Consider the following 24,758-nt stretch of genomic DNA (forward strand, 5'->3'; position numbering starts at 1 on the left):
CAGTAATAGAAAGGAAGACCTTAGGAGTTTCTTTTGATATATAAAGGGCAAAAGAGAGGCAAAACTGGACATTGGATCGCTGGAAAATGATGCTGGAGGTGATAGTACTGGGGAACAAGGAAATGGCTGACGAACTGAATAATTACTTTGTGTCAGTCTTCATGGTGGAAGACATGAGTGATATCTCAAACATTCAAGAGAGTAAGGGAAGCAGAACTGAGTATGGTGGCCATCACCAAGGAGAAGGTGCTAGAAAAACTGAATGGCCTGAAGTGGATTAATCACCTGGACCAGATAGACTACACCCCAAAGTTCTAAGGGAGATAGCTGAAGTAATAGTAGAGGCATTATTGGTGATCTTCCTGGAATTGCTAGAATCAGCGATTAGGATTGGGAAATCACGAATGTGACACCCCTGTTTAAAAAGGGAGGAAGGCAAAAGACAGGAAATTACACATCGATTAGCCTAACCTCGGTTGTGGGTAAGATCCTGGAATTGATTGTGAAGGATGAGACTTCTGAATACTTGGAAGTGTATGGTAAAATAGGGCAAAGTCAGCATGGGGAGAGGTCATACCTGCCAAATCTTATAGAATTCTTTGAGGAAGTAATAAGCAGGTTATACCAAGGAGAACCAATGGATGTTATCCGCCTAGACTTCAAGGCCTTTGACAAGGTGCCACACAGGAGGCTACTGAGTAAGGTAAGGGCCCATGGTGCCAAAGGCAAGGTGCCAGCATGGATAGAAGTTTGGCTGTTAGGCAGAAAGCAGAGAGTGGGAATAAAAGGGTCCTTCTCAGGATGGCAGCGCAGTGACAAGTGGTGTTCCATAAGGCTCAGTGTTGGGATCACAACTTTTCACTTATACATTAATGATTTAGATGAAGGAACTGAGGGCATTCTGTCTAAGTTTGAGATAATAGAGAAGGTCAGGTAGCATTGAGGAGGTGGGGAGGCTACAGAAGGATTTGGACTGAGTAGGAAAGTGGGCAAAGAAGTGGCAGATGGAATACAACATGGGAAAGTGTGAGATCATGCGCTTTGATTTTCTAAATGGGGAGAAAATTCAGAAATCTGAAGTGCAAAAAAACTTGGGAGTTCTAGTCCAGGATTCTCTCAAGGTAAACTTGCAGGTTAAGTCAGTAGTTAGTGAGGCAAATGCAATGACAATGTTTATTTTGAAAGGACTTGAATATAAAAGCAGGGATGGACTTCTGAGGCTCAATAAGGCTCTGGTCAGACCACATTTGGAGTATTGTGCGCAGTTTTGGGCCCCATATCTCAGGAAGGATTTACTGGCCCTGGGGCGTGTTCAAAGGAGGTTCACGAGAATGGTCTGTAATGACACAGTGGTTGAATCCCTTTATTAATAAAACCAAACACCCAGAAAAGCTCACCTCGCCTTGTAATCTATTAAAGATATGAGTGAGTGACAGAAAGTTCCTAATTTCCATTATTTAAAGAAAAATAACAATTTACTTTCCCAACAGAGCACTAAACAAAACTATTAACAAATTGAACACTCTTTCCCTTAACTGAACACAATCCTCTTAATATGCTGTTCCAATAATAGTTATTAAACATTACATTTTTAATCTCAAGTCCACACAGTCTCTGTCTTCTCTGCTGTCTTCAATCTTCCATTTTCTAATCTCCCTGGGCATCATCTTTCTTTTTACTGCATGTATGTTTTACAGGAAAAGATACCTTTTAATAGAGTGTCTTATAATTTCTTTGAGAGCAAGATGTTAGACGGGCAGTTAGCTCTCCAGCTCTATGGCAGTTACTCTGCTGTTTAGGGGAGTTGCTCTGACCAATTTTCAAAATGCCTGCATTTTTATACGCCCAACATTGTTCTCTCTCATTGGTCCGATGTTGTCAAAACAATAAGTTCAAACTTGATTGGGCTTTGGTATCCTGAGCGTAATTTAAAATAATTGGTTAAATTTGAGTTGCTGTCAAAACAGTAACCAAAACTCAGGTATCCCTTTAACAGCCAATTGGATCTATTTTGGAACAGCCCATCTCCCAGCCTTTCCATTTAGGCAGCTGAGCCAGCACTTTAAGTTTATTTTAACATTCAGAAAACGCTCTCTACTTTAAAGTGAACATACATGCTTTTGACTTAGTAGCAGGTGCCAGGAATGAAAAGCTTACCATATGAGGAACTCTGGGTCTATACTCAATGGAGTTTAGAAGGATGATGGGGGATCTCATTGAAACTTACACAATACTGAATGTCCTGGACAGAGTAGATGTTGGGAAGATATTTCCATTCATAGGAGAGATTAGGACTCGGGGACACAACCTTTGAGTAAAGGGAAGACCTTTTAAGAATGGAGGTAAGGATAAACTTCTTCTGCCAGAATGGCGGATCTATGGAAATCATTGCTACAGAAGGCTGTGAAGGCCGGGTCATTGAGTATGTTTAAGCAGAGATAGATAATTTTTTTTGTTTCAAGGGGATCAAGGGTTATTAGGAGAAAGTGGGAGAATGGGGTTGAAAAATGTATGAGCCATGATTGAATGGTGGAGCGGACTCGATAGCCTGAATGGCTTAATTCCTGCTCCTATGTCTTATGGTCTGTCAACTCTTGAAAGGTTTTAGTGTCTGGTGCTTCTGGGAAAGTTAAGCCCTAATAGCCAAAAATGCTGCAGGTCCACACACAGTCAGGATTACTCGTTGCTTTTCATCTGCCCCAATGTCATCTGCCCCAATGTCATCTGCTCCAATGTCATCTGCCCAGAAGAAATATTCCATTCTTTCCACACACTAGACCCAGTCTTTGACAACAGAATCAAACAAGTCAAGGTTCCCAAATTAAGGCATGATGCCAGAAATGCTTACCTCATCTCCAATATGACAGTTAAAAGCGAATGTTCTTCAGGTTTTCTCCAACGTCGCCAATGAAATAACTGTACAGAGGCTGGTATTCCATCATCAAGTCCCCCTTTATTTACTTGTGCACAGTACACTGGCTGTGGCCAGTCAGCTTGGAGTCAGTCCCTGAACTGAGGAAATTCTAAATCTCCTGGTTATATACATATTCATTTTTATCTCCTATTTATACTTTTTATTTAAACGCTATACAAATTGAAAATACATATGACACAAACAGTTAACAGTAAAAGAAAACAGAAAAAATAAGTCTTGAAAACAAATGCCTCAAGTCCTCCTATAACCAACAGGAAAAGCAGTACACAGAACCAACAAAATAAATCACATCATAATCCTCCAAATAAAAACACATAGTGAACAGCCAAAAAAACTGCACAAAAGGAAACCCAGTGTACATATGGAAACACAACTCAATCACAACCTGCACAATAAGGTACAGTGCAAACACAATATACACATAAAGGTAAAATGCCAGCAGTGAGGGGACAGAGTCCACTCACAAAACAGGGGCTGCCCCTGACAGAGAGGCCGGTCCCAGAGTCCACCATCCAACCCAGAATCCACTTCCCAAACTGTAACCTGCCTCCCACAGCAGAGTTCGCACCCCATAGCAGGGGTTCCTCCCATCAGCAGGATACACATGCTGTACATGAAGGCTTGGCTCCCCCATGAGGTCCAGCCCATGCACACTGCCATAATCTGGTCCCAGAGCTTCATCCTCATACAGTGAATCAGCCTCTTCAGTGAGGTCGGGCCCACCCTGGAGGTTAGGCCAATGCACAGGAGTTGAGGCAGGACAGGTAACAAGTTCAGTCCAAACAGCTGCCCATGGAATAAAGAATAAGTCCCATCGCCAAACTGCCTCTTTCACTCCCACATCTTCTCCAAAATAACTGTACGGCTGGTTGTAACTAACCAGCTGAAAAGCCAGTTTCCCAAGGAAAAGGAATAAAGCCAGCCAGCTTAAAGTCAGTGCCTCAAGAAGGAAACAAATACAGGTCCATTAAAAGGAAGAAGGACCCACCATACCACTGACTGTGGCCAGCCAGCTCAAGAGCCAGTTCCCCAAGAGTAAGCACACAAAAAAAAACCCAGGACTGGCTGTGGACAGCCAGCTCGGAGTCAGTCACCTGACCTGAGAAAATGCTAAATCTCTTGGTTATTTTTTTTTGCAGGAACACACTGACTGTAGCAGCAGCCAGCATAGAGTCAGTCCCCCCGAACTCAGGCAATTCTAAATCTCTTGGTTGTATTTGCTTTTTTTAAAAACAGAGAGAACTCTAAATCTCCTGATTATTCTTCTCTTGTTATATACTTTTCTTTTTTTTGTTTCTTTTCCTTACCCTCACACTACCACCTCACTGCGGGAGTGCTTATATTTTCTCCAGCACCCATGGTGTGTGTGCAGGTGTGAAACACAGTGAGAGACAACAGGTGTACGAATCTTTGTTCAGTTTACACCACCAGGAAGATAGGAAAACACCCGGGTGGCCTGTGACAAGCAGTGCCCTTCACATCAAAGGGCAATGCTGCGTGATCAAACAGTGAAGGGGAGGGCAGGGACTAAATCAAAATAGAGTTGGAGGGGGAAATTAGATTTGATTAGATTAGATGAGTTACAGTGTGGAAATAGGCCCTTCAGCCCAACAACTCCACAATGACCCGCCAAAGCACAACCCACCCAGACCCACTTCCCTACATTTACCCCTTCACCTAACACTACGGGCAATTTAGCATGACCAATTCACCTAACCTGCACAGTTTTGGACTGTGGGACGGAGCACCCAAAGGAAATCCACACAGACACGGGGAGAATATGCAAACTCCACACAGTCAGTTGCCTGAGGCGGGAATTAAACCCAGGTCTCTGACGCTGTGAGGCAGCAGTACCAACTACTGTGCCACCGTGCCGCCCACTAATAAAACACTCCATCCCCTGCGGTGCCCACCTCTCCCTGAACAGCTCGAGGGAGTTGATGAACACCACGTGCTCCTTCTCCAGGGACACCCAGGCTCAGACATTGCTGCAGAAGTGGGGATCTCCTGGTTATATTGGTCAGCCAAGGTTTTCCTGATTAACAATCCAATCAACAACCTCATAGTCAATGAGGTCCACCATGTCCTAATCACTACACTAACTGTAACTTCCATTGTTAAAATATTTGTTTAAACCTCTACCATTTACAATTATTAATTTCCAAATATTACCCTGTCAGCTTCATATAGCTTCTCTTTCACTTGTTTATAAATTTGTAAAAACTCTTATTTCCTTTTTTTCTATTTCCCTTTTTTAAATCATACTTTGCTAGTTTGAAAGATTTTCCCAATCTACCAGTCCATCACCAATCTTTATGTCATTCCGTGCCTTTTCATTCTATTTGAAATCACCCTTAACTTCTTTAGTTAACCACAGTTGGTGTATAGTTTTCATAGGGTCTTTCTTTCTTATTAATATATATGTTTTATATTTATATATATAAAACAATTATAGATTTAACAAATATTCTATAACTATTTGCTACTGTATCTCTAACATTTAAAGCTATTTCCCAGTCTACTTTAGCCAACTTTCTCTTCACACCATTGTGATGATCTTTGTTTTAGTTTAAGACATTAGTTTTAAACTCTCACTTCTCACCTTCAAACAATGTGAAGTTAAATTATATTATGATCACTCATATGTAAAAGATTCTTTACTGTGAAGTAATTATCAATGCTATGTCATCACAAACTGCTTGGTCTGAAATAGCCTGCTCCATGATTAGTTCCAATGAGTGTATTTATCTAAGAAACTGTCCTGACTACATTCTATAAGCTCCTTCTCAGGATACGATTTGATTAGTTCAATCTATATTCAGATTAAAATCACTCAGGATCCTCGCAGTACATTTCTCACAAGTCCCCATCCTCCACACCCACCTAAAAATCTTGATTTATACTGTTCCTACGGCAGCCGTCTGCAAGGGAGCCTAAAAAATAAATCCCTTGTTATTTCCCTGGTTATTTTTTCCCTCTATGCAAACTATGTCTATATCTTGATTCTCCAAATGTCATTAGTCACATTTATGCTGATCTCAACTTTGATTCCATGTCTTGCTATTTTTGCTATCAATTCATCTATTTTGTTAGGAATACTGTGTCTCATTCTCTGTGTGATTAGATCCATGCACATATACGCATATGCACTCTGCTCCTGCAGCCTCTTTAAAATTGTGCCTTTTATTTTATATTGTCTATTCACATTCTTCCACATAGTGGCCAGTGGATATTGAAATTTTTTTAACATTAGCTTTATAATAAAGTTTGTTTTATCGAGTATAGAACATATCGTAAAAATAGTTCATGTACCTTCGGTGCACATATCAACACTAACAATTAGACTTAACTTGGTTAGCATGGGCAGCAAACTTTATATTGCAACATTTAAATATATGACTGTTTAATCCACTTTCCATTATGCCACACACTGAGACCATTATATTCACCCTGTAAACATGAACAAATTTCTTACAGATAGCAGCAATTGTCCAGAATTAATGTATAACATTTTTTTTGTTGGATTCACATTATGCTTCATATTCTAGCCTCTTGCTCTTCTTCTTTCAATGTTCTTTCAAATATCCAGGCCTAAAGCTCTGGAATTCCATCCTTACACTCTTCACCCTATTTACTTCACATTCTTCATTTCAGAAGCTCCTTAAAATATTCCATTTGACCACGCTTTTGTTCATGTCACCTAATACCCCTTTTTTCATACATGTTACTCTATTTTATTCACCACAAAGGACTTTGCAGTGTTTTATTACATTAAAGTTGTCATATTTGTGCAAGCTATTTTTATAGCCACAGACTATAACCATTTCTGCCAGGTGGGTATTCATGTTCTTCAAATAAAACAGAAAATGCTAAAAATACTCAACAAGGCTGAGAATATCTATGGAGATATTGGACTGGATTTCCCTCTCCCAGAATTTAAATCAAAGCCAAGATCCTGCCTCTGTCACGAGCCTGCCAGGGAACAGGATAACCAAGTAATCAGGATTTTAACCATCGATGAAACTGACAGAATGTGCTATTAGAGGCAGGATAATTCTAGTGTGGGCAGGAACATCTGTTTCAGGTTTTAAACTAAATAGTTGGGGCCAATTTGGGAAGATGTGTTGTAGCAAAGGTAGAGTCAAGGGAAGTGATAATAGCATTTATATGGTAAATGATAAACAGACCAGAACAGGAAGGCATTTGATTATAAATCCAAGAGTAAATCAGTTGATAAGGTTAAAGGTAGCAAAAATGATATAAGGACAAAACTAAAAGCTTCATACTGGAATGCACATAGCATTGAAAATAAAACAAATGAACAAATGAATAAGCGTCGCTCCTCTCCTCCGAAAGCTAGTGCTTCCAATTAAACCTGTTGGACTATAACCTGGTGTTGTGTGATTTTAACTTTGTCCACCCCAATCCAACACTGGCATCTCCAAATCATAATCTGATAGTGATTGTAAAGGGATGGAATGGGACCTGAATTCTGAAGAGTGCACAATATTTAGGAAGGATAGGAAACTTGGAAAAGGTGGAGGAGTGGCTCTGTTATCTAAGGCTGTTATTAGCAGAACAGAGTGAGATCACCTACATGCAGCAAGTGGTCTGAATGGAAATGAGAAATGATGAATACAATCAGTCACTTCAACCAAGTCTATACTATTTTTGCAAGGTTTGTGAAAGTTTGTAGCTCAGGTTGGGGTTTAGGGTGTAGGTTTGCTCACTGAGCTGTAGGTTTGATATCCAGACATTTCATTACCTGGCTAGGTAACATCATCAGTGGTGACCTCCAAGTGAAGCGAAGCTGTTGTCTCCTGCTTTCTATTTATATGTTTGTCCTGGATGGGGTTCCCGGGGTTTGTGGTAATGTCATTTCCTGTTCATTTTCTGAGGGGTTGATAGATGGGATCTAGATCTATGTGTTTGTTTATGGCGTTGTTATTGGAGTGCCAGGCCTCGAGGAATTCTCTGGCATGTCTTTGCTTAGCCTGTCTCAGGATAGATGTGTTGTCCCAGTCGAAATGGTGTTTTTTTTCATCCGTGTGTAGGGCTACGAGGGAGAGAGGGTCGTGTCTTTTTGTGGCTAGCTGGTGTTCGTGTATCCTGGTGGCTAACTTTCTTCCTGTTTGTCCTACGTAGTGTTTGTGGCAGTCCTTGCATGGAATTTTGTAGATGACATTGGTTTTGTCCATGGGTTGTACTGGGTCTTTTAAGTTTGTTAGTTTTTGTTTGAGAGTGTTGGTGGGTTTGTGTGCTACTAGGATTCCGAGGGTCTTAGTAGTCTGGCTGTCATTTCTGAAATTTCTTTGATGTATGGTAAGGTGGTTAGGGTTTCTGGCTGTGTTTGGTCTGCTTGCAAGAACATACCACGACATCAGCAATTACCTTATTTAATGGCTGAATAGCTTCAAGGGGTTAATTGCCTACTCCTGCTTCTAACTCCTATGTTTCTATGTATAATGAGCATTACATTAAATATAATTCCAGGTTAGGTAATTTTTAAAAATACAGATTCTATTCATACCATCCTTAGCAGTTGTACTATGCAAAATTGTTTATAAAAATAGGCGGATAAACCTGTTAAGTAGCTTTCAATGTGTATTATTTTAACAGACCTAATACACAGCTTAACAAAAATCAAATTTCATGACATTAAAGTCGAGTTAAAGATGTTTTTAACCAGAAGATGTATTTGAAAGCTAATGGCTTTGTGCAATAAAGCAATAATTAGTATTTAAACCTGCCAAATTCTGAGAAAAGAAAACTATGTTTATTCTGAACTCTCCCATCCACTGCAGAACATTGATACCCTGTTGAAAATAAAAACAAAAGACAGGCTCTTTATGATTCCCCCCTCTCACCCCCCCCCCCCCCCCCCGCCCCCAAAACACCATGATGTAAATGAGCTCCTTAATGGGATGATGACCTGTTCAGGGCATAGTCTCCCACCCTCACTATTGGGAAAATGCAGAAAGGCAGAGACTGGTCAGCATAGTGACCATATTGTTCATCATTTCACTTCCATTCTAGAAGAATTTCCAGCTTGTTTTTCTCCCTGAATTGCTCAGTTTCCGCCTGTAGATGTATTGCTTTGTTTTCCAAATCTCCAATGTATTGGAGCAAGGTTTTGCAACAGTCATGTGAATTTATTATTTTCATCAAATGTTAATGATTATAGAGTCATAGAGATTTACAGTACAGAATAAGGCCCTTCACCCCATTGTGTCCATGCTGGTCAAAAATAATCCCATAACTTTTCTAATCCCATTTCCAGCACTGGTCCATACTCTTGTAAGCCTCGGCACATGCTATGAGAGACTCATTCTTCTTCTGCCTCTTTCTTTACAGAACCTGAAGTACCTGAGGAACAGTCTGGTCCTGGGACAGTGATCTGTGTTCTGGGAATTATCCTGGGAATTATCAGTGCTGTTGTGGGAGTCATCTTACTGATTAAAGAGAGACAGAGGCTGCAGGCTCAGCAACATGGCATCTAGGGGTAAGTACAGGGTGCAGTGTCTGTGTGTACAATTAGTGCTCTTGGAAGAGTAAACATTCATTCAGTTATGCAACAAGACAACTATGTGCAATTAGAATGAAGGCTCAATCAGACTATTCCTGACTGTTGGTCAATGCACCCTGGCAGCAATGTGCACAGATACGGACAAGCCAAAACCAGATTTTATACCCATGTTAATACATGACAGATGAACAGTTGGTACTTGGATAAAGTGCTGAGCTCAACCTTCAGAAGACCATAATAATGTTTGGCGGAGAGTCTAGACTCTCATAAAAGGAACAACATTATACCCAAAAGCTGAACAGTCGTGTTTTTTTCTCTTTATTGACATTTACATGAGGTTCTAATCTGCTGTAATTTTTGAGATCTGTTTTGTTAATGGTTTGTGTTTTGTTTTTAATTTGTGAGATGTTGGTGTTGTTTCCTGGTCAGCATTTATTGCCTATCCCTAGTTGCCCTTGAGAAGGTGGTGCTGAGCTACCTTCTTGAACTGCTGCAGTTCATGTGCTGTGGGTTGACCCACAATGTCATTAAGGAGGGAATTCCTGGAATTTGACCCATGACAATGAAGGAACGGCAACATATTTCCAAATCAGGATGGTGAGTGGCTGACAGGGGAACTTGAAGGTGGCCGTGTTCCCGTATATCTGCTGCCCTTGTCCATGTAGATGAAAGTGGCCGTGGGATTTGAAAGTGCTGTCTGAAGATCTTTGGTGAATTTCTGTATCATCTTGTAGGTAGTATTCACTGTTGCTACTGAATATCAATTAAATGGGCTGCTTTGTCTTGAATTGTGTCAAGCTTTTTGAGTGTTGTTGGAGCAGTACTTATCCAGGCAAGAGGGGAGTATTCCATCACAATCCTGACGTGTTCCTTGTAGATGGTGGACAGGCTTGGAGATTCAGGAAATGAGTTACTTGCTGCAGTATTCCTAGCCTCAAAGCTGCTCTAGTAGCTACAGTGTTTATGTGGCAAGTCCAATTCAGTTTCTGGTCAATGTTATGCCCCTACACGATGTTGGTAGTGGGGGATTCAGTGATGATAACACCATTAAATGTCAAAGTGCAGTGATTAGATTGTCTCTTGTTGGTGATGGTCATAGCCTGCCATTTGTGTGGCATGAATGTTACTTATCACTTGTCAGCCCAAGCCTGAATATTGTCCAGATTTTGTTGCATTTGAATATGGACTGCTTCAGTATCTGAGGAGACGTGACTATTGCTGAACACTGTGCAATCATCAGCGAACATTTCTGCTTCTGACAATATGATGCAGGAAAGGTCATTGATGAAGCAGCTGAAGATGGTTTGGCCTAAGACACTATCCTGAGGGACTCCTGCAAAGATGTCCTGGAGCTGAGATGACTGACTGTCCACAACCACAATATTTTCCGATGTGTCAGGTATAACTGTGGCCAGTGGAGCATTCCCCCTGCCCCGATTATTATTGATTTGAATTTTGTGAGGGATCCTTGAAGCCACATTTAGTCGAATGTGGCTTTGATGTCAAGAGCTGTCACTCTCACCTCACCAAGTTAGGCCAAGGCTGTAATGAGGTCAGGAGCTGAGTGGCCCTACTGGAACCCAAACTGGGCGTCACTGAGCAGGTTATTGCTAAGCAGGTACTGCTTGATAGCACTGGTGGTGATGGTCTTCCACCACTTTACTGATGATCGGGTGTAGACTGATGGGGTAATAATTGGCCAGGTTGGATTGGTTCCACTTTTTGTGTAAAGGACATAGCTGGGCAATTTTTCACATTGTCAGATAGATGACAATGTGAAAACTGTACAGGAACAGCTTGGCTAGGAGAGTGGCAAATTCTGGAGCACACGTCTTCAGTAATATTGTCGGAATGTTGTCAGGACCCGTAGCCTTTCCAGTATCCAGTGTCTCCAGACATTTCTTGACACCACATGGAGTGAATCAAATTAGCTGAAGACTGGTGTCTGTAATGCTACAGAACCAATGGAGGAGGCTGATATCACTCAGTACTTCTGACTTAAGATTGCTGCAAAAACTTCAGCTTTATCTTTTGCACTGATGTAATGGACTCTTCCATCATGGAAAATGGTGACATTTGTGGAGCCTTTTCCTCCAGTTTAATTGACTACCACCAAGTGGCAAGACTTCAGAGCTTACATCTGATCTACTGGTTGTGGGATCGCTTAACTCTATCACTTCCTGCTAATGCTGTTTGGCATGCAAGTAGTCCTGATCGGTGGTATCACATTTATATAAATGATTTGGATGTGAACACAGGAAGTATAGTTAGTAAGTTTGCAGACAACACCAAAATTGGAGGTGTAGTGGTCAGTGAAGAAGTTTACCTCAGAATGCTTCGGGATCTTGATCAGATGGGCTACTGGGCTGAGGAGTGGCAGATGGAGCTTAATTTGGATAAATGTGTGGTGCTGCATTTTGGAAAGGCAAATCAGAGCAGGACTTATACACTTACTGACAAGGTCCTGGGGAGTGTTGCTGAACAACCTTCGAATGCAGGTTCAAGTTCCTTGAAAGTAGAGTCACAGGTAGATCAGATAGTGAAGAAGGCATTTGATATGCTTTCCTTTATTGATCAGAACATTGAATATAGGAGTTGGGAAGTCATGTTGTAGCTGTATAGGACATTGACTCAGCCATTTTTGCAATATTGTGTGTAATTCTTCTCAGCTACAGGAAGGATGTTGTGAAACTTGAAAGGGTTTGGAAAGATTTACAAGGATGTTCGCTCTTATGGACCAGGCCAGATCCCCTCAAAACATTTCAAGAAAATAGCCCAGACCTTAACTTTGCTTGCTGTTTTAAGCAGATGTAAAGTGGATATTCCAGGAGTGATGCAACTGTAAAACCACTTAGTTTTAAACAAAACAGAATTTATTTACAAGATTACCGAATGAAACACAAACAAAACAAAACAGAATATAGAATAACTTAACCTATCCAAAAACCACCAGATTAACCCAACTTAATGATGCTGTTCCAAATTCCTGCAAGAATCCCCATAAACACCCCTTGGCACAAATGGTAAAATCAAACACAGGGTCTTATAGGACAGAAAGAGATGGCAGCATGGAACACCACTGTCCATGTAGCTGGTTCATAGATCAGCAGTCTCACTGACTGCCAGCTTTCAGTGAACAGTCAGACTGTCAAAACCAAACCAAGCTGAACTGTGAGAACTGGCCACTCCCCTTTCATTGTACATGTGTTTTTAAAAAGCTGGAAAGCCTTTCACCTGAGGCAGTATCTGTTTGCTATAATCAAACTGGCCCTATAACCTTTCAAACCTAGACCTTTTCAGAACCATTGCTTTTGTGACTTCTCTGAATAAAAAAGCCAAGGACATAACCTTGTTAAAGGAGCAGCATTATCTCATGCCAGGGTTGGAGGATCTGAGCTATAGGGAGGGGCTGTTTTCCCTGGAGCATCAGAGGCTGAGCGGTGACCTTATAGAGGTTTACAAAATTATGAGGGGCATAGATAGGATAAATAGGCAAAGTCTTTTCCCTGGGGTCGGGGAGTCCAGAACTAGAGGGCATAGGTTTAGGCTAAGAGGGGAAGGATGTAAAAGAGACCTCAAGGGCAACCTTTTCATGGAGAGAGTGGTGCATATATGGAGCTATCAGAAGAAGTGGTGGAGGCTGGTACAATTGCAGCATTTAAAGGCAGCTGGGTGTGTATATAACTAAAAAGAGTTTAGATGGATATGGACAAAATGCTGGCAAATGGGACGAGATTTATTGAGAATATCTGATCAGCAAGGACAAGTTGGACTAAAGGATCTGTTTCTGTGTTGTACATCTCTATGACTCTATGATTCTGTGGCACCTCATCTTCAGGCATACCTGGTGCTGATCCTGACACGCTCTCCTGCACTATCCATTGAACCAGTGTTGGTGGTGATGGCTGAGTGCCAGGCCATGGTGTTGCAGATTTTACTGGAGTACAATTCTGCTGCCTCATTGATGCCCAGTCTTGAGTTGCTAGATATGTTTGAAGTCTGTACCATTGAGCACGGTGATAATGTCACACAGCACAATAGAGGTTACATTCAATGTGAAGGTGGGACTTTGACTCCATAAGGACTGTGTGGTGGTCTCTCCTACTGATACTGTAATGGGCAGATGCATCTGCAGCTGGGAGATTGGCAAGGATGAGGTCGAGTATGTTTTTCCCTCTTGTGGATTCCCTCACAACCTGCCACAGACCCAGTCTTGCAGCTGGGTCCTTTAGGATTTGAGCAGCTCGATCAGTGGTACTGCTGCCAAGCCACTGTTGGTGGTAAATATTGAAATCCCCGACCCAGAATACATTTTTCATCCTTGCCAGTCTCAGTGCTTCCTCTAAGTATAGGTCAATGTGGAAGAATTCTGATTCATCAGCTGAGGGAGGGCAGTGTGTGGTAATCAGCAGGTTTCCTTAACCATGTTTAACCTGAAGCCATGAGACTTCATGGGATCTTGAATCAGTGTTGAGAACTCCCAGGTGTTCCAAAGAATCAAAGTGGGCCCTTCATCCAGTTTGCCTTGGCACTCAGCTACCTCTGAGTCTGCATCTGATTTTGTTTGGGGCAGTGAGACAAACACATCCTGCTCTCCTTCCATCCCCGGATCCTCTTCAGCAACTGACCAGGTTTTCCGGGTGCAGCCCCAAATCATTCCTTATGATCATCTTTATTTATAAGATAGACATGAAAGTTTTGTTGGGAGCACCTACTGTCCAATCAAAATCCACCTTCAACTATAATTGCACAAAGATATTTTGACCTCTCTGTCGAAACTATATGGTTAAATCCTGCCTTGGTAAGTTCCATATTTCTGAAACGTTTTCAAAGAAAAATTGCTAATGGAGTCAATGGCTCTGTATTTCAAACCATCTGGTATCAGCTTTGATCATTTTCTCACAGCTCTCAAAGCACTGAGTTATCATTTTGTAAATATGTTCTGTGCCTCTGCCTTTTGTCTCTGTGACTGAGTTTCACAGTCCCCGTTATAGACATCCAGAATCCACTTTTTTTAAAAAATGTATTCATAGAGTGTGGGAGTTGTTAGCTGGGCCAGCATTTATTGCCTGTCCTTCGCTGCCGTTGAGAAGGTGGTGGTGAGCTTCCTTCTTGAACCACTGCAGTTCCATATGCTGTGGATTGATCCCCAATGCCCTGAGAGAGAGAATTCCAGGAAATTGTCCCAGCAAAGGTGAAGGAACAGTGATATATTTCCAAGTCAGGATTTGAGTGGTTTGGAGAGTAACGTGCAGAGTGTGGTGTCCCCATGTATCTGTAACTCTTGTCCTTCTAGATGGAAGTGGTCATGGGTTTATAAGTTGCTAACAGCATTAATAGCTAAGTTATTGAGATTAGATTAGATTCCCTACAGTGTGGAAACAGGCCCTTTGGCCCAACAAGTCCACAACGACCCTCCGAAGACTAACCCACCCAGACCCATTTCCCTCTGATCAATGCACCTAACACTACAGGCAATTTCCCATGGCCAATTCACCTGACCTGCACATCTCTGGATTGTGGGAGGAAACCGGAGCACCCATAGGAAACCCACACAGACACAGGGAGAATGTGCAAAGACCACACAGTCAGTCGCCCAAGGCTGGAATTAAACCTGGGTCCCTGGTGCTGTGAGGCAGCAGTGTTAACCACTGAGTCACCATGCCGTCCCATTGCAGTGAGCCTTTTAGATCAGAGTTTCTCAAAATGGGGATCACAAGCTCAGAGGCAATTTTGGACATCACTGAGCTCCACAACATCAGCCTTCCACGCTTAAAGGCCTTTTCTCCACATACCTGCTTTCACAGCTCGTTCCTCTCACCTTAAAAGTATGCCCCCTCGTCTTGAAATTCCCCATTCTATGGAAGAGACAACTATCATTAGCCCTAAAATCACTCATGATTTTATAAAACCTTTCAACCTTTGACACTCCAGTGAAAAGTTGTCCAAGTCTATTCCATTTTTCTTCTTAACTCAAACCTTCCATACCCGGCAACGTCCTGGTAAATCTCTTCTGAACCTTTGCCAGCTTAATAATATCCTTCCTTTAACAGGGAGACCAAAACTGGACACAGTACTCCAGAAGAAGCCTCAACAATGTCCTATACAACCTCAATATAATGTCCAACTCCTATTCTCAAATGAGTGATGAAGGCAAGCATGCTAAATGTCTTTTTAACCATCTTGGCGACATGTGACTCAAACTTTAAAGACTTATCTACCTGAACCCCTTGGTTGGCACTACTCAAGGCCCTACTATCAATTGTATAAGTCAAGATTAGAGTGGTGCTGGAAAAGCACAGCAAGTCAGGCAGCATCCGAGGAGCTGGAAAATTGATGTGTTGGGCAAAAGTGCTTCATCAGGAATGAGGCTGGGAGCCTCTGGGGTGGAGATAACTAGTAGGAGAGTTGGGGGGGAAGGTAGCTGAGAGTGCATCGGGTGGTGAGCGAGTGGTGGCAGACGAGGCCCAGGATCTGCATGTCCTCGGCAGAGTGAGAGGGGGAGTTGAAATATTCAGCCGTGGGGTGGAGGGGTTGATTGGTGCAGGTGTCCCAGAGATGTTCCCTAAAGCGCTCTGCGAGAATGCGTCCTGTCAGATACAGTAAATGATATGTGTGGAAGTGCAGGTCAAACTTTGATGGATGTGGAAGGCTCCTTTGGCGCCTTGGATGGAGGTGAGGTTGGGGGGGGGGGGGGGGGGGGGGGGAGGTGTGGGCGCAGGTTTTGCAATTCCTGTAGTAGCAGAGAAAGTTGCCAGGATGGGAGGGTGGGTTGCTAGTAGGCATGGACCTGACCAGGTAGTCACGAAGGAAACAGTCTTTATGGAAGGCAGATAGGGTTGGGGACAGAAATGTACCTCTGGTGGTGGGGTCCATTTGTAGGTGGCGGAAATGTCCCCCTACGTCATCACTGACTCCACGCTTTGCCACTTCCGCCCCCATTGATGCCCCTCACCTGCACACTGCTGACACACCCCTACCCCCACTGATCCTACTCTCACCACCCTGCCCCCAGAACCCTGAGCATCACTTCCACAAATGACAGCACCCCCTGGTCCCCCCACTACCACACCCACTCCAGTTACAGTCTCTGCCCGCACTTCCAGCTCCACGCGTATAACCCCACACTGCCTGGTTCTACCTCCTTCCCAAGATCCATAAGCCTGACCACCCTGGCCAACCCATTGTCTCAGCATGCTCCCGCCCCACTGAACTCATCTCCACCTACCTTGACACTGTCCTAACCCCCTCTAGTCTAGGAACTCCCCACATACATTCGAGACACCACCGATGCCCTCCACCTCCTCCAAGACTTCCATTTCCCCGGCCCCCAATGCCTCATCTTCACCATGGATATCCAATCCCTCTACACTTCTATCCGCCATGGCCAGGGCCTCCAAGCCCTCCGTTTCTTCCTCTCCCGACATCCCCAACAGGACCCTTCCACCGACACTCTCATTCGTTTGGCTGAACTGGTCCCCACCCTTAACAATTTCTCTTTCAAACTCTCCCACTTCCTCCAGACCAAAGGGGTAGCCATGGGCACCCATATGGGCCTCAGCTATGCCTGTCTCTTTGTTGGCTATGTAGAACAGTCCATCTTCCGTAATTACACTGGCACCACTCCCCACCTCTTCCTCCGCTACAGTGATGACTGCATTGGCATCACCTCGGGCTCCCACGAGGAGGTTGAGCAATTCATCAAACTCACCTACACTTTCCACCCTGACATTAAATTTACCTGGACCATCTCTGACACCTCCCTCCCCTTCCTGAACCTATCCATGTCCATCAACGGTACCAACTCAACACTGACATTTTTTACAAACCCACCGACTGCCACAGCTACCTGGATTACACCTCCTCCACCCTACCTCCTGTATTCCCAATTCCTCACCCCCACATATCTGCTCCCAGGAGGACCACAGAACACACCAGATGGCCTCCTTCTTTAAAGACTGCAATTTTCCCTCCCACTTGGTTGACCTCATCCCAGTGCATCTCATCCATGTCCTGCACCTCTGCCCTTGAACCCCATGCCCTCTAACCATAACAAGGACAGAACCCCCTGGTCCTCACCTTCCACCCCACCAACCTCTCTATACATCACATCATCCTCTGCCATTTCCACCACCTACAAATGGACCACACCACTCCCCACCCCTATATTTCTCTCCCCACCCCATCTGCTTTCTGTAAAGACCATTCCCTCCATGACTACTTGGTCAGGACAATGCCCAACCCCCACCTCCCCCCAACAACCCACCCTCCCATCCTGGCACCTTCCCCTGCCACCGCAGGAATTGCAAAACCTGCGCCCACACCTCCCCCCTCACGTGCATCCAAGGCCCCAAAAGGAGCATTCCACATCCATCAAGGTTTCATCTGCACTTCCACACATGTCATTTACTGTATCCGTTGCTCCCAATGCAGTCTCCTCCACTTTGGGGAGATAAGATGCCTACCCTGGGACACCTGCACCAATCAACCCCACCGTCCCGTGGTCGAACATTTCAACTCCCCCTCCCACTCTGCCAAGGACATCCGGTCCTGGGCATCCTCCAACACCAATTCACCCCTGACGCCTCATCTTCTCCCTCGGGACCCTTCAACCCCATGGCAACAATGTGGACTTCATGTCCTCATGTGCCCCACCTCCTTGCATAGGTGAGACTGCAGGCTGTCCACCCTCCATAAGGCACTGTAGGCAACTCCCTCCTCAGGCACAGTGACCTTAGTCACATCCTGCCAGGTCAAGGAAATAAAGACCTGGCCTCAGAAGGAGTAGGCCTGATTCAAACTTGGGTCCTTCAGCTACCCCGGCATTGGTATGACTAGACCCCATAACTGGTGATTGTGGGGTTGAGTTTGCCATGTATAAAAAGGGTGTTTTTGAGGGAGGTTAGGCAGTCCCAAGCAATGCTGCAAGTTCTCCAATCAGGCCCCTGACAAGAGCGACAATAGTCTTTAATTTGCAGCACCAGTTCTAGAGAAGCCCAGCATAGGGGAGCAGCATCACCATCAGCAATACAGGACCTCCAGTCTACCCTTCTCCCTTTGCCAAGCTCTGTTCTCAGCTCAGCTCCTCCTCTCTTCCTCCCATTAGTCTTCTGCTTCCTGTGAGCATAATTGAATCATTACACAATGCCTCTCCAGTCGAGAGTTGGGGACACCACCACTGCACAAGAGAGCTCTATTCTAAGAGTTGAAAAATGTCATGCTGGAAAAGCACAGCAGGCCAGGCAGCATCGGAGGGCCAAGAGAATCGATGTTTCGGGCATAAACCCGATTCTCCTGCTCTCAGATGCTGCCTGGCCTGCTGTGTTTTTCCAGCACCACATTTTTCAACTCTGGTACCCCAGCATCTGCAGTCCTCACTTTCTCCTAGAGCTCTATTCTAAGTCTGCTTTTGTTTTATTATTTAATCTATTTGTTCTAATTGACCTGTTCAGTGTTGTTATTACTCACCTCTGGAGACGGTGGGACTTGAACCCGGCATCCCCAGTCCAAGAGTAGGGATTCTACCACAGCAACACAAGAGAGATCATCCGGGCCTGCATGTTTTACCCTCTGCTGTTGCAGGATTTGAATTCATGTCTCAAGCATGATCCTCAGCCTGTAGATCGCTAGACCAGTGACATTACCAATCTGCCACTATCTTCCTTCTTTGGGTCTGCTTTCTTATTTTTTTTCTTTTTTGTGTGTGTGTGACGGTAAAAAGACACCATTGTGCAAAGCATTTATTGTATTGTTTTTGAGGAGATTCTGAATCCCCTTTTATACTGCTTTTCTTTTTTCCCACATGAGCACTCCACAGTATCCATGTTATGTATGTGTGTAGGTGCAGGGACTCAGTGAAGACACCATATGCACAAGACTTTATTTAATATTTCCATCACCAGAAAATCACCTGCGGCTAATTAAACATTAACAAGCAAAACCTGTTCCGTGCAATGCCATCATAGAAAATGTGATGGGGCAGTGTAGGCAGAGAGGGAAGGGAATAAATCCAAATAGAATTGGAAGGGGAAATAAAACTGTCTGATGACAGCTGCTACTCCTGATGCAGGATAGGCACGACATGAGTTGACAATGTTCCAGCCAGTGATCAGGTCCTGGTAAAAGACAGCCAATGTCCTGAGGACAACCTCCAAACCGTCACAGTCCAAATAGGAGCTGCATGTCGTAGGTGAGGCGACACACTTGGTGGAAAAAATCGTCGCCAGGTCGTACCACCTCGGAGGATGCTCAATGTAAAGGTATTGCTGCTCAAGAAAATATTAGTGATGGATGATTGCACACCCTTTTTCATTGTTTGAAAACCCTTTGCTCTATTTTGTTTGCACTTCAGCCCCATGCTCCTGATTTTCACCACCTGGGAAGCCTTCAGAAATGAGATAATGAGAGTCTAGAGACAATATATTCCTGTCAGGGTGAAAGGAAAGGCGGATAGGTATAGGGAATGCTGGATGACTAAAGAAATTGAGGCTTTGGTTAAGAAAAAGAAGGAAGCATATGCAAGGTATGGACAGGATAGATCGAGTGAATCCTTAGAAGAGTATAAAGGCAGTAAGAGTATAATTATGAGGGAAATCAGGAGGGTAAAAAGGGGACATGAGATAGCTTTGGCAAATAGGGTGAAGGAGAATTCAAAGGGTTTTTACAAATATGTTAAGGACAAAAGGGTAACTAAGGAGAGAATAGGGCCCCTCAAAGATCAGCAAGGCAGCCTTTGTGTAGAGCCGCAAGAGATGGGGGAATACTAAAAGAATATTTTGCAACAGTGTTGACTGTGGAAAAGGACATGGAAGAAATAGAATGTAGGGAAATAGATGGTGACATCTTGAAAAATGTCCAGATTACAGAGGAGGAAGTGCTGGATGTCTTGAAATGGTTAAAAGTGGATAAATCCCCAGGATCTGATCAGGTGTACCCTCGAACTCTGTGGGAAGCTAGAGAAGTAATTGCTGGGCCTCTTGCTGAGATATTGGTATCATGGATAGTCACAAGTGAGGTGCCGCAAGACTGGAGGTTGGCAAATGTTGTGCCACTGTTTAAGAAAGGTGGTAAGGACAAACTATGGAACTATAGACCAGTGAGCCTGATGTTACTGATGTACAAGTTGTTGGAGGCAATCCTGAGGGACAGGATGAACATGTATTTGGAGAGGCAAGGACTGATTAAGGATGGTCAACATGGCTTTGTGTGTGGGAAATCATGTCTCACAAACTTTATTGAGTTTTTTGATGAAGTAACAAAGAGGATTGATGAGGGCAGAGCGGTAGACGTGATCTATATGGATGAAAATGTGTTGCTGGTTAAAGCACAGCAGGTCAGGCAGCATCTCAGGAATAGGAAACTCGACGTTTCGAGCATAAGCCCTTCTTCAGGAATGATTCCTGAAGAAGGGCTTATGCTCGAAACGTCGAGTTTCCTATTCCTGAGATGCTGCCTGACCTGCTGTGCTTTAACCAGCAACACATTTTCAGCTGTGATCTCCAGCATCTGCAGACCTCATTTTTTACTCGATGATCTATATGGACTTCAGTAAGGCGTTTGACAAGGTTCCCCAAGGGAGAGTGGTTAGCAAGATTAGATCTCATGGAATACAGGGAGAACTAGCCATTTGGATACAGAACTGGCTCAAAGGTAGAAGACAGAGGGTGGTGGTGGAGGGTTGTTTTCAGACTGGAGGCCTGTGACCAGTGGAGTGCCACAAGGATCAGTGCTGGGTGCAATACTTTTCATCATCTATATAAATGATTTGGATGTGAGCATAAGAGGTATAGTTAGTAAGTTTGCAGATGACACCAAAATTGGAGGTGTAGTGGACAGCGAAGAGGGTTACCTCAGATTACAACAGGATCTGGACCAGATGGGCCAATGGGCTGAGGAGTGGCAGATGGAGTTTAATTCAGATAAATGCGAGGTGCTACATTTTGGGAAAGCAAATCTTAGCAGGACGTATACACTTAATGGTAAGGTCCTAGGGAGTGTTGCTGAACAAAGAGACCTTGGAATGCAGGTTCATAGCTCCTTGAAAATGGAGTCACAGATAGATAGGATTGTGAAGAAAGCTTTTGGTATGCTTTCCTTTATTGGTCAGAGCATTGAGTACAAGGGTTGGGAGGTCATGTTGCCATGTACAGGACATTGGTTAGGCCGCTGTTGGAACATTGTGTGCAATTCCAGTCTCCTTCCTATCAGAAAGATATTGTGAAACCTGAAAGGGTTCAAAAAAGACTTACAAGGATGTTGCCAGGGTTGGAGGATTTGAGCAATAGGAAGAGATTGAATAGGCTGGGGCTGTTTTCCCTGGAGTGTCGGAGGCTGAGGGATGACCTTATAGAGGTTTATAAAATCATGAGGGGCATGGATAGGATAAATAGGCAAAATCTTTTCCCTGGAGTGGAGGAGTCCAGAACTTTAGGTTTAGGGTGAGAGGGGAAAGATATAAAAGTGACCTAAGGGACAACTTTTCCACACAGAGGGTGGTACGTGTGTGGACTGAGCTGTCAGAGGAAGTGGTAGAGGCTGGTACAATTGCAACATTTAAAAGGCATCTGGATGGGTATATGAATAGGAAGGGTTTGGAGGGATATGGGCCAAATGCTGGCAGATGGGACTAGATTGGGTTGGGATATCTGGTCAGCATGGACAAGTGGGACCGAAGGGTCTGTTTCCGTGCTGTACATCTCTATGACTCTATGTCTTAGTGGTGAGGGGAGAGGGCAGGTCAGAGGTCTCCTCCTAGGACTGCTCTTGGGTCTAGCCAGTCTGGTCATAAACAGGTCCAGGCAGTGGCCTTTGGAGAGGGTCATTTCTGCCGATTGCCTGTCCAACTTCTGTGGTTATATTCAAGGCCGGGTGTCCCTGGAAAGGGAGTATGCGACATCCACCAATGCTTTTGATGCCTTTAGGAAGACGTGGGCACCACTGGCAGTGGAGTGCTTTATTTTCTCCCTCAACTGTAGTTTGGTTTAATCCCTATCTCTCCCTTCATTTTTCTTTCATGGAAGCGTTGCCCTTAGCGGGCTTTGCTTGCCACTGATTCACTTCTGACATGGGTATATTTCTGGTGGTGGAAATATTGATTAAAATTATTTGTATATGATGTTGTCACTGACTCCCTGCACTTACAGGCACACAACATTTAACAATGAGTGCTGTGGGAACAGCGCTGAAAATGTGTTGCTGGAAAAGCGCAGCAGGTCAGGCAGCATCCAAGGAACAGGAGATTCGATGTTTCGGGCATAAGCCCTTCTTCAGGGAACAGTAGTGATTAATAAAATCAGGGGATTTAGAATCTCTTCAGTTCGATAAAATATATCCTCACTAAGCATGAGGGTGTGATAATCCTTTAGGGGCCAGTGAACTTTCAGGTACTGGTGAACCTTGGAGCCAGTGATACTATAACTGTGTGCTTTGCAGACTGTACGTTAGAAGTGAGTGTGCCGACTGGCTACAGTGTTGGCATGTGCAGTCTGTTCAGTTTACATGCCTATCTTTGCTGAACAAAGTTACCTGAAGTGACATTTGTACATGTGTAGAAAACTGATGCTAAAACATCAATGAACTTGTTGGACTAATCTATTGATGTGGCTGGCTGTACTGAACCCGAAGGTATGACTTTTCTCTATTTGGCTAGTGAGCAACCATCTATTTCACCAGAAAGATGGCAGTCAGTAGGTTTCTATTGGCTTGGTATAGGAAGAATATTATTAAGCTGGAGAGGGTTCAGAAAAGATTTACTAGGATGTTGCCAGGGTTGGAGGGTTTGAGTAATAAGGAGAGACTGGATAGGCTGGAGCATGGGAGATTGGGGGAGCCCTTATAGAGGTTTATAAAATCATGAGGGGTTTAGATAAGGTGAATAGCATAAGTCTTTTCCCTGGAGTGGAAGATTTCAAGACGAGGATGCATATTTTTAAAGTGAGAGGAGGGAGATTTTAAAAAGGACATGAGGGGCTTTTTCTTTAATACAGTGTAGGGTTAATGTATGGAATGCATTTCCGGTCGAAGTGGTGAAAGGGGGTACAGTTACGACATTTAAAAGGCATTTGGATAAGTACATTATTAGGAAAGGATTTGGAGGGATATAGGCCAGGAGCAAGGCAGGTGCCACTAGTTTAGTTTGGGCACATGACAGCGTGGACTGGTTGGGCCAAAGGGTGTTTCCATCCTATATGACTCAATGACCGCAGACGGTGATCTTACAACAACTGGTGGTTTCGTCTATTCCATGTAGTGATGTTGCTCAGATTGTATTCCTCATTGTCACCTGACAAGTAATTCCTATACCCAAAACAATGGTAAACCCAGTTACTGACAAGAGGAATGAGCAGATAATGTCATGAGAAATCAATATATTCAATTTGCTGGAGTTTTTTTAACATTTTTTTTCTTCAATTTAGGTCGAAGGCAGGAAATACTCCACCACACCATGTCTCCTCATCGCTTCAATGTGTCCTCTTGATGCACCACGTTGTCTCATCCCATTATATATTCTTATTGTTGCAACATGTTCTATCATAACTTGGTGTGAACCAGCAGTGAACTACAACTTCTTAATTTGATACAATTGTGTTTTTAGAATTCATGATCATTTTAATTTTGGGGAAAAACAAATTTGTTAGAAATGAAATGTCTCCTGTTCTTGTGTGATATGAGCACTGTCAGTTCATTACGTTGCATGTGCTGTCACAGATTTTATTAAAATTATACAGATCTCCAGACTAATTCTTTGTGGTGTTGTAGTTCTAATTTTACCATCATGTCTCAATAATCCATCCACAATGTTCTGTCCAATCTATTTAATGAGCTCAGCAGGATGACAAAGTACTTATGAACTATAATGGACCTAGGTCTCTCTGTTAACTCAGACCAGAAATTTAGCAGGTTGAACAGGTGAGCATCAAATCACCCACTTCCTCATCCCAGCAGTTAGACACCAGGAAGACTTCATTCCCAAATCCATTTTATATATTTCCCAGGAAACAGGATAAAGTCAGGAATCTCAGTTAAATCCCTGGGAGGAGGCTCCTGATCACAAAGTGCCATTTGCTATTGTGACAGGAGCTAGAGTAGCATTTAGACTCATAGAGATATACAGCACAGAAATAGACCCTTCAGTCCAACTTGTCCATGCTGACCAGATATTCTAACCTAATCTAGTCCCATTTGCCAGCACTTGGCCCAGATCCCTCTAAACCCTTCCTATTCATATACCCATGCAGATGTCTTTTAAATGTTGCAATTGTACCAGCCTTCACTACTTCCTCTGGCAGCTCTTTCCAT

The 24,758-nt window shown here is 43.6% G+C and overlaps 1 protein-coding gene across 1 annotated transcript in view; it reads left to right on the top strand.

Moving 5' to 3' along the window:
• Nucleotides 1–24,200, top strand: part of LOC132832381 (H-2 class II histocompatibility antigen, A-U alpha chain-like) — a 68,787-nt gene extending 44,587 nt beyond the window's left edge. Inside the window, exons 4-5 of the mRNA XM_060850331.1 lie at nucleotides 9,290–9,437; nucleotides 23,876–24,200. Coding sequence (XP_060706314.1) covers nucleotides 9,290–9,435 — 146 coding nt within the window. The 3' untranslated portion in view covers nucleotides 9,436–9,437; nucleotides 23,876–24,200. The remainder of the gene's footprint in view (nucleotides 1–9,289; nucleotides 9,438–23,875) is intronic.
• Nucleotides 24,201–24,758: the final 558 nt, after the last annotated feature.

Source organism: Hemiscyllium ocellatum, chromosome 35 (assembly GCF_020745735.1).
Source record: "Hemiscyllium ocellatum isolate sHemOce1 chromosome 35, sHemOce1.pat.X.cur, whole genome shotgun sequence".
In the NCBI taxonomy this organism is placed as follows: Eukaryota; Metazoa; Chordata; class Chondrichthyes; order Orectolobiformes; family Hemiscylliidae; genus Hemiscyllium; species Hemiscyllium ocellatum.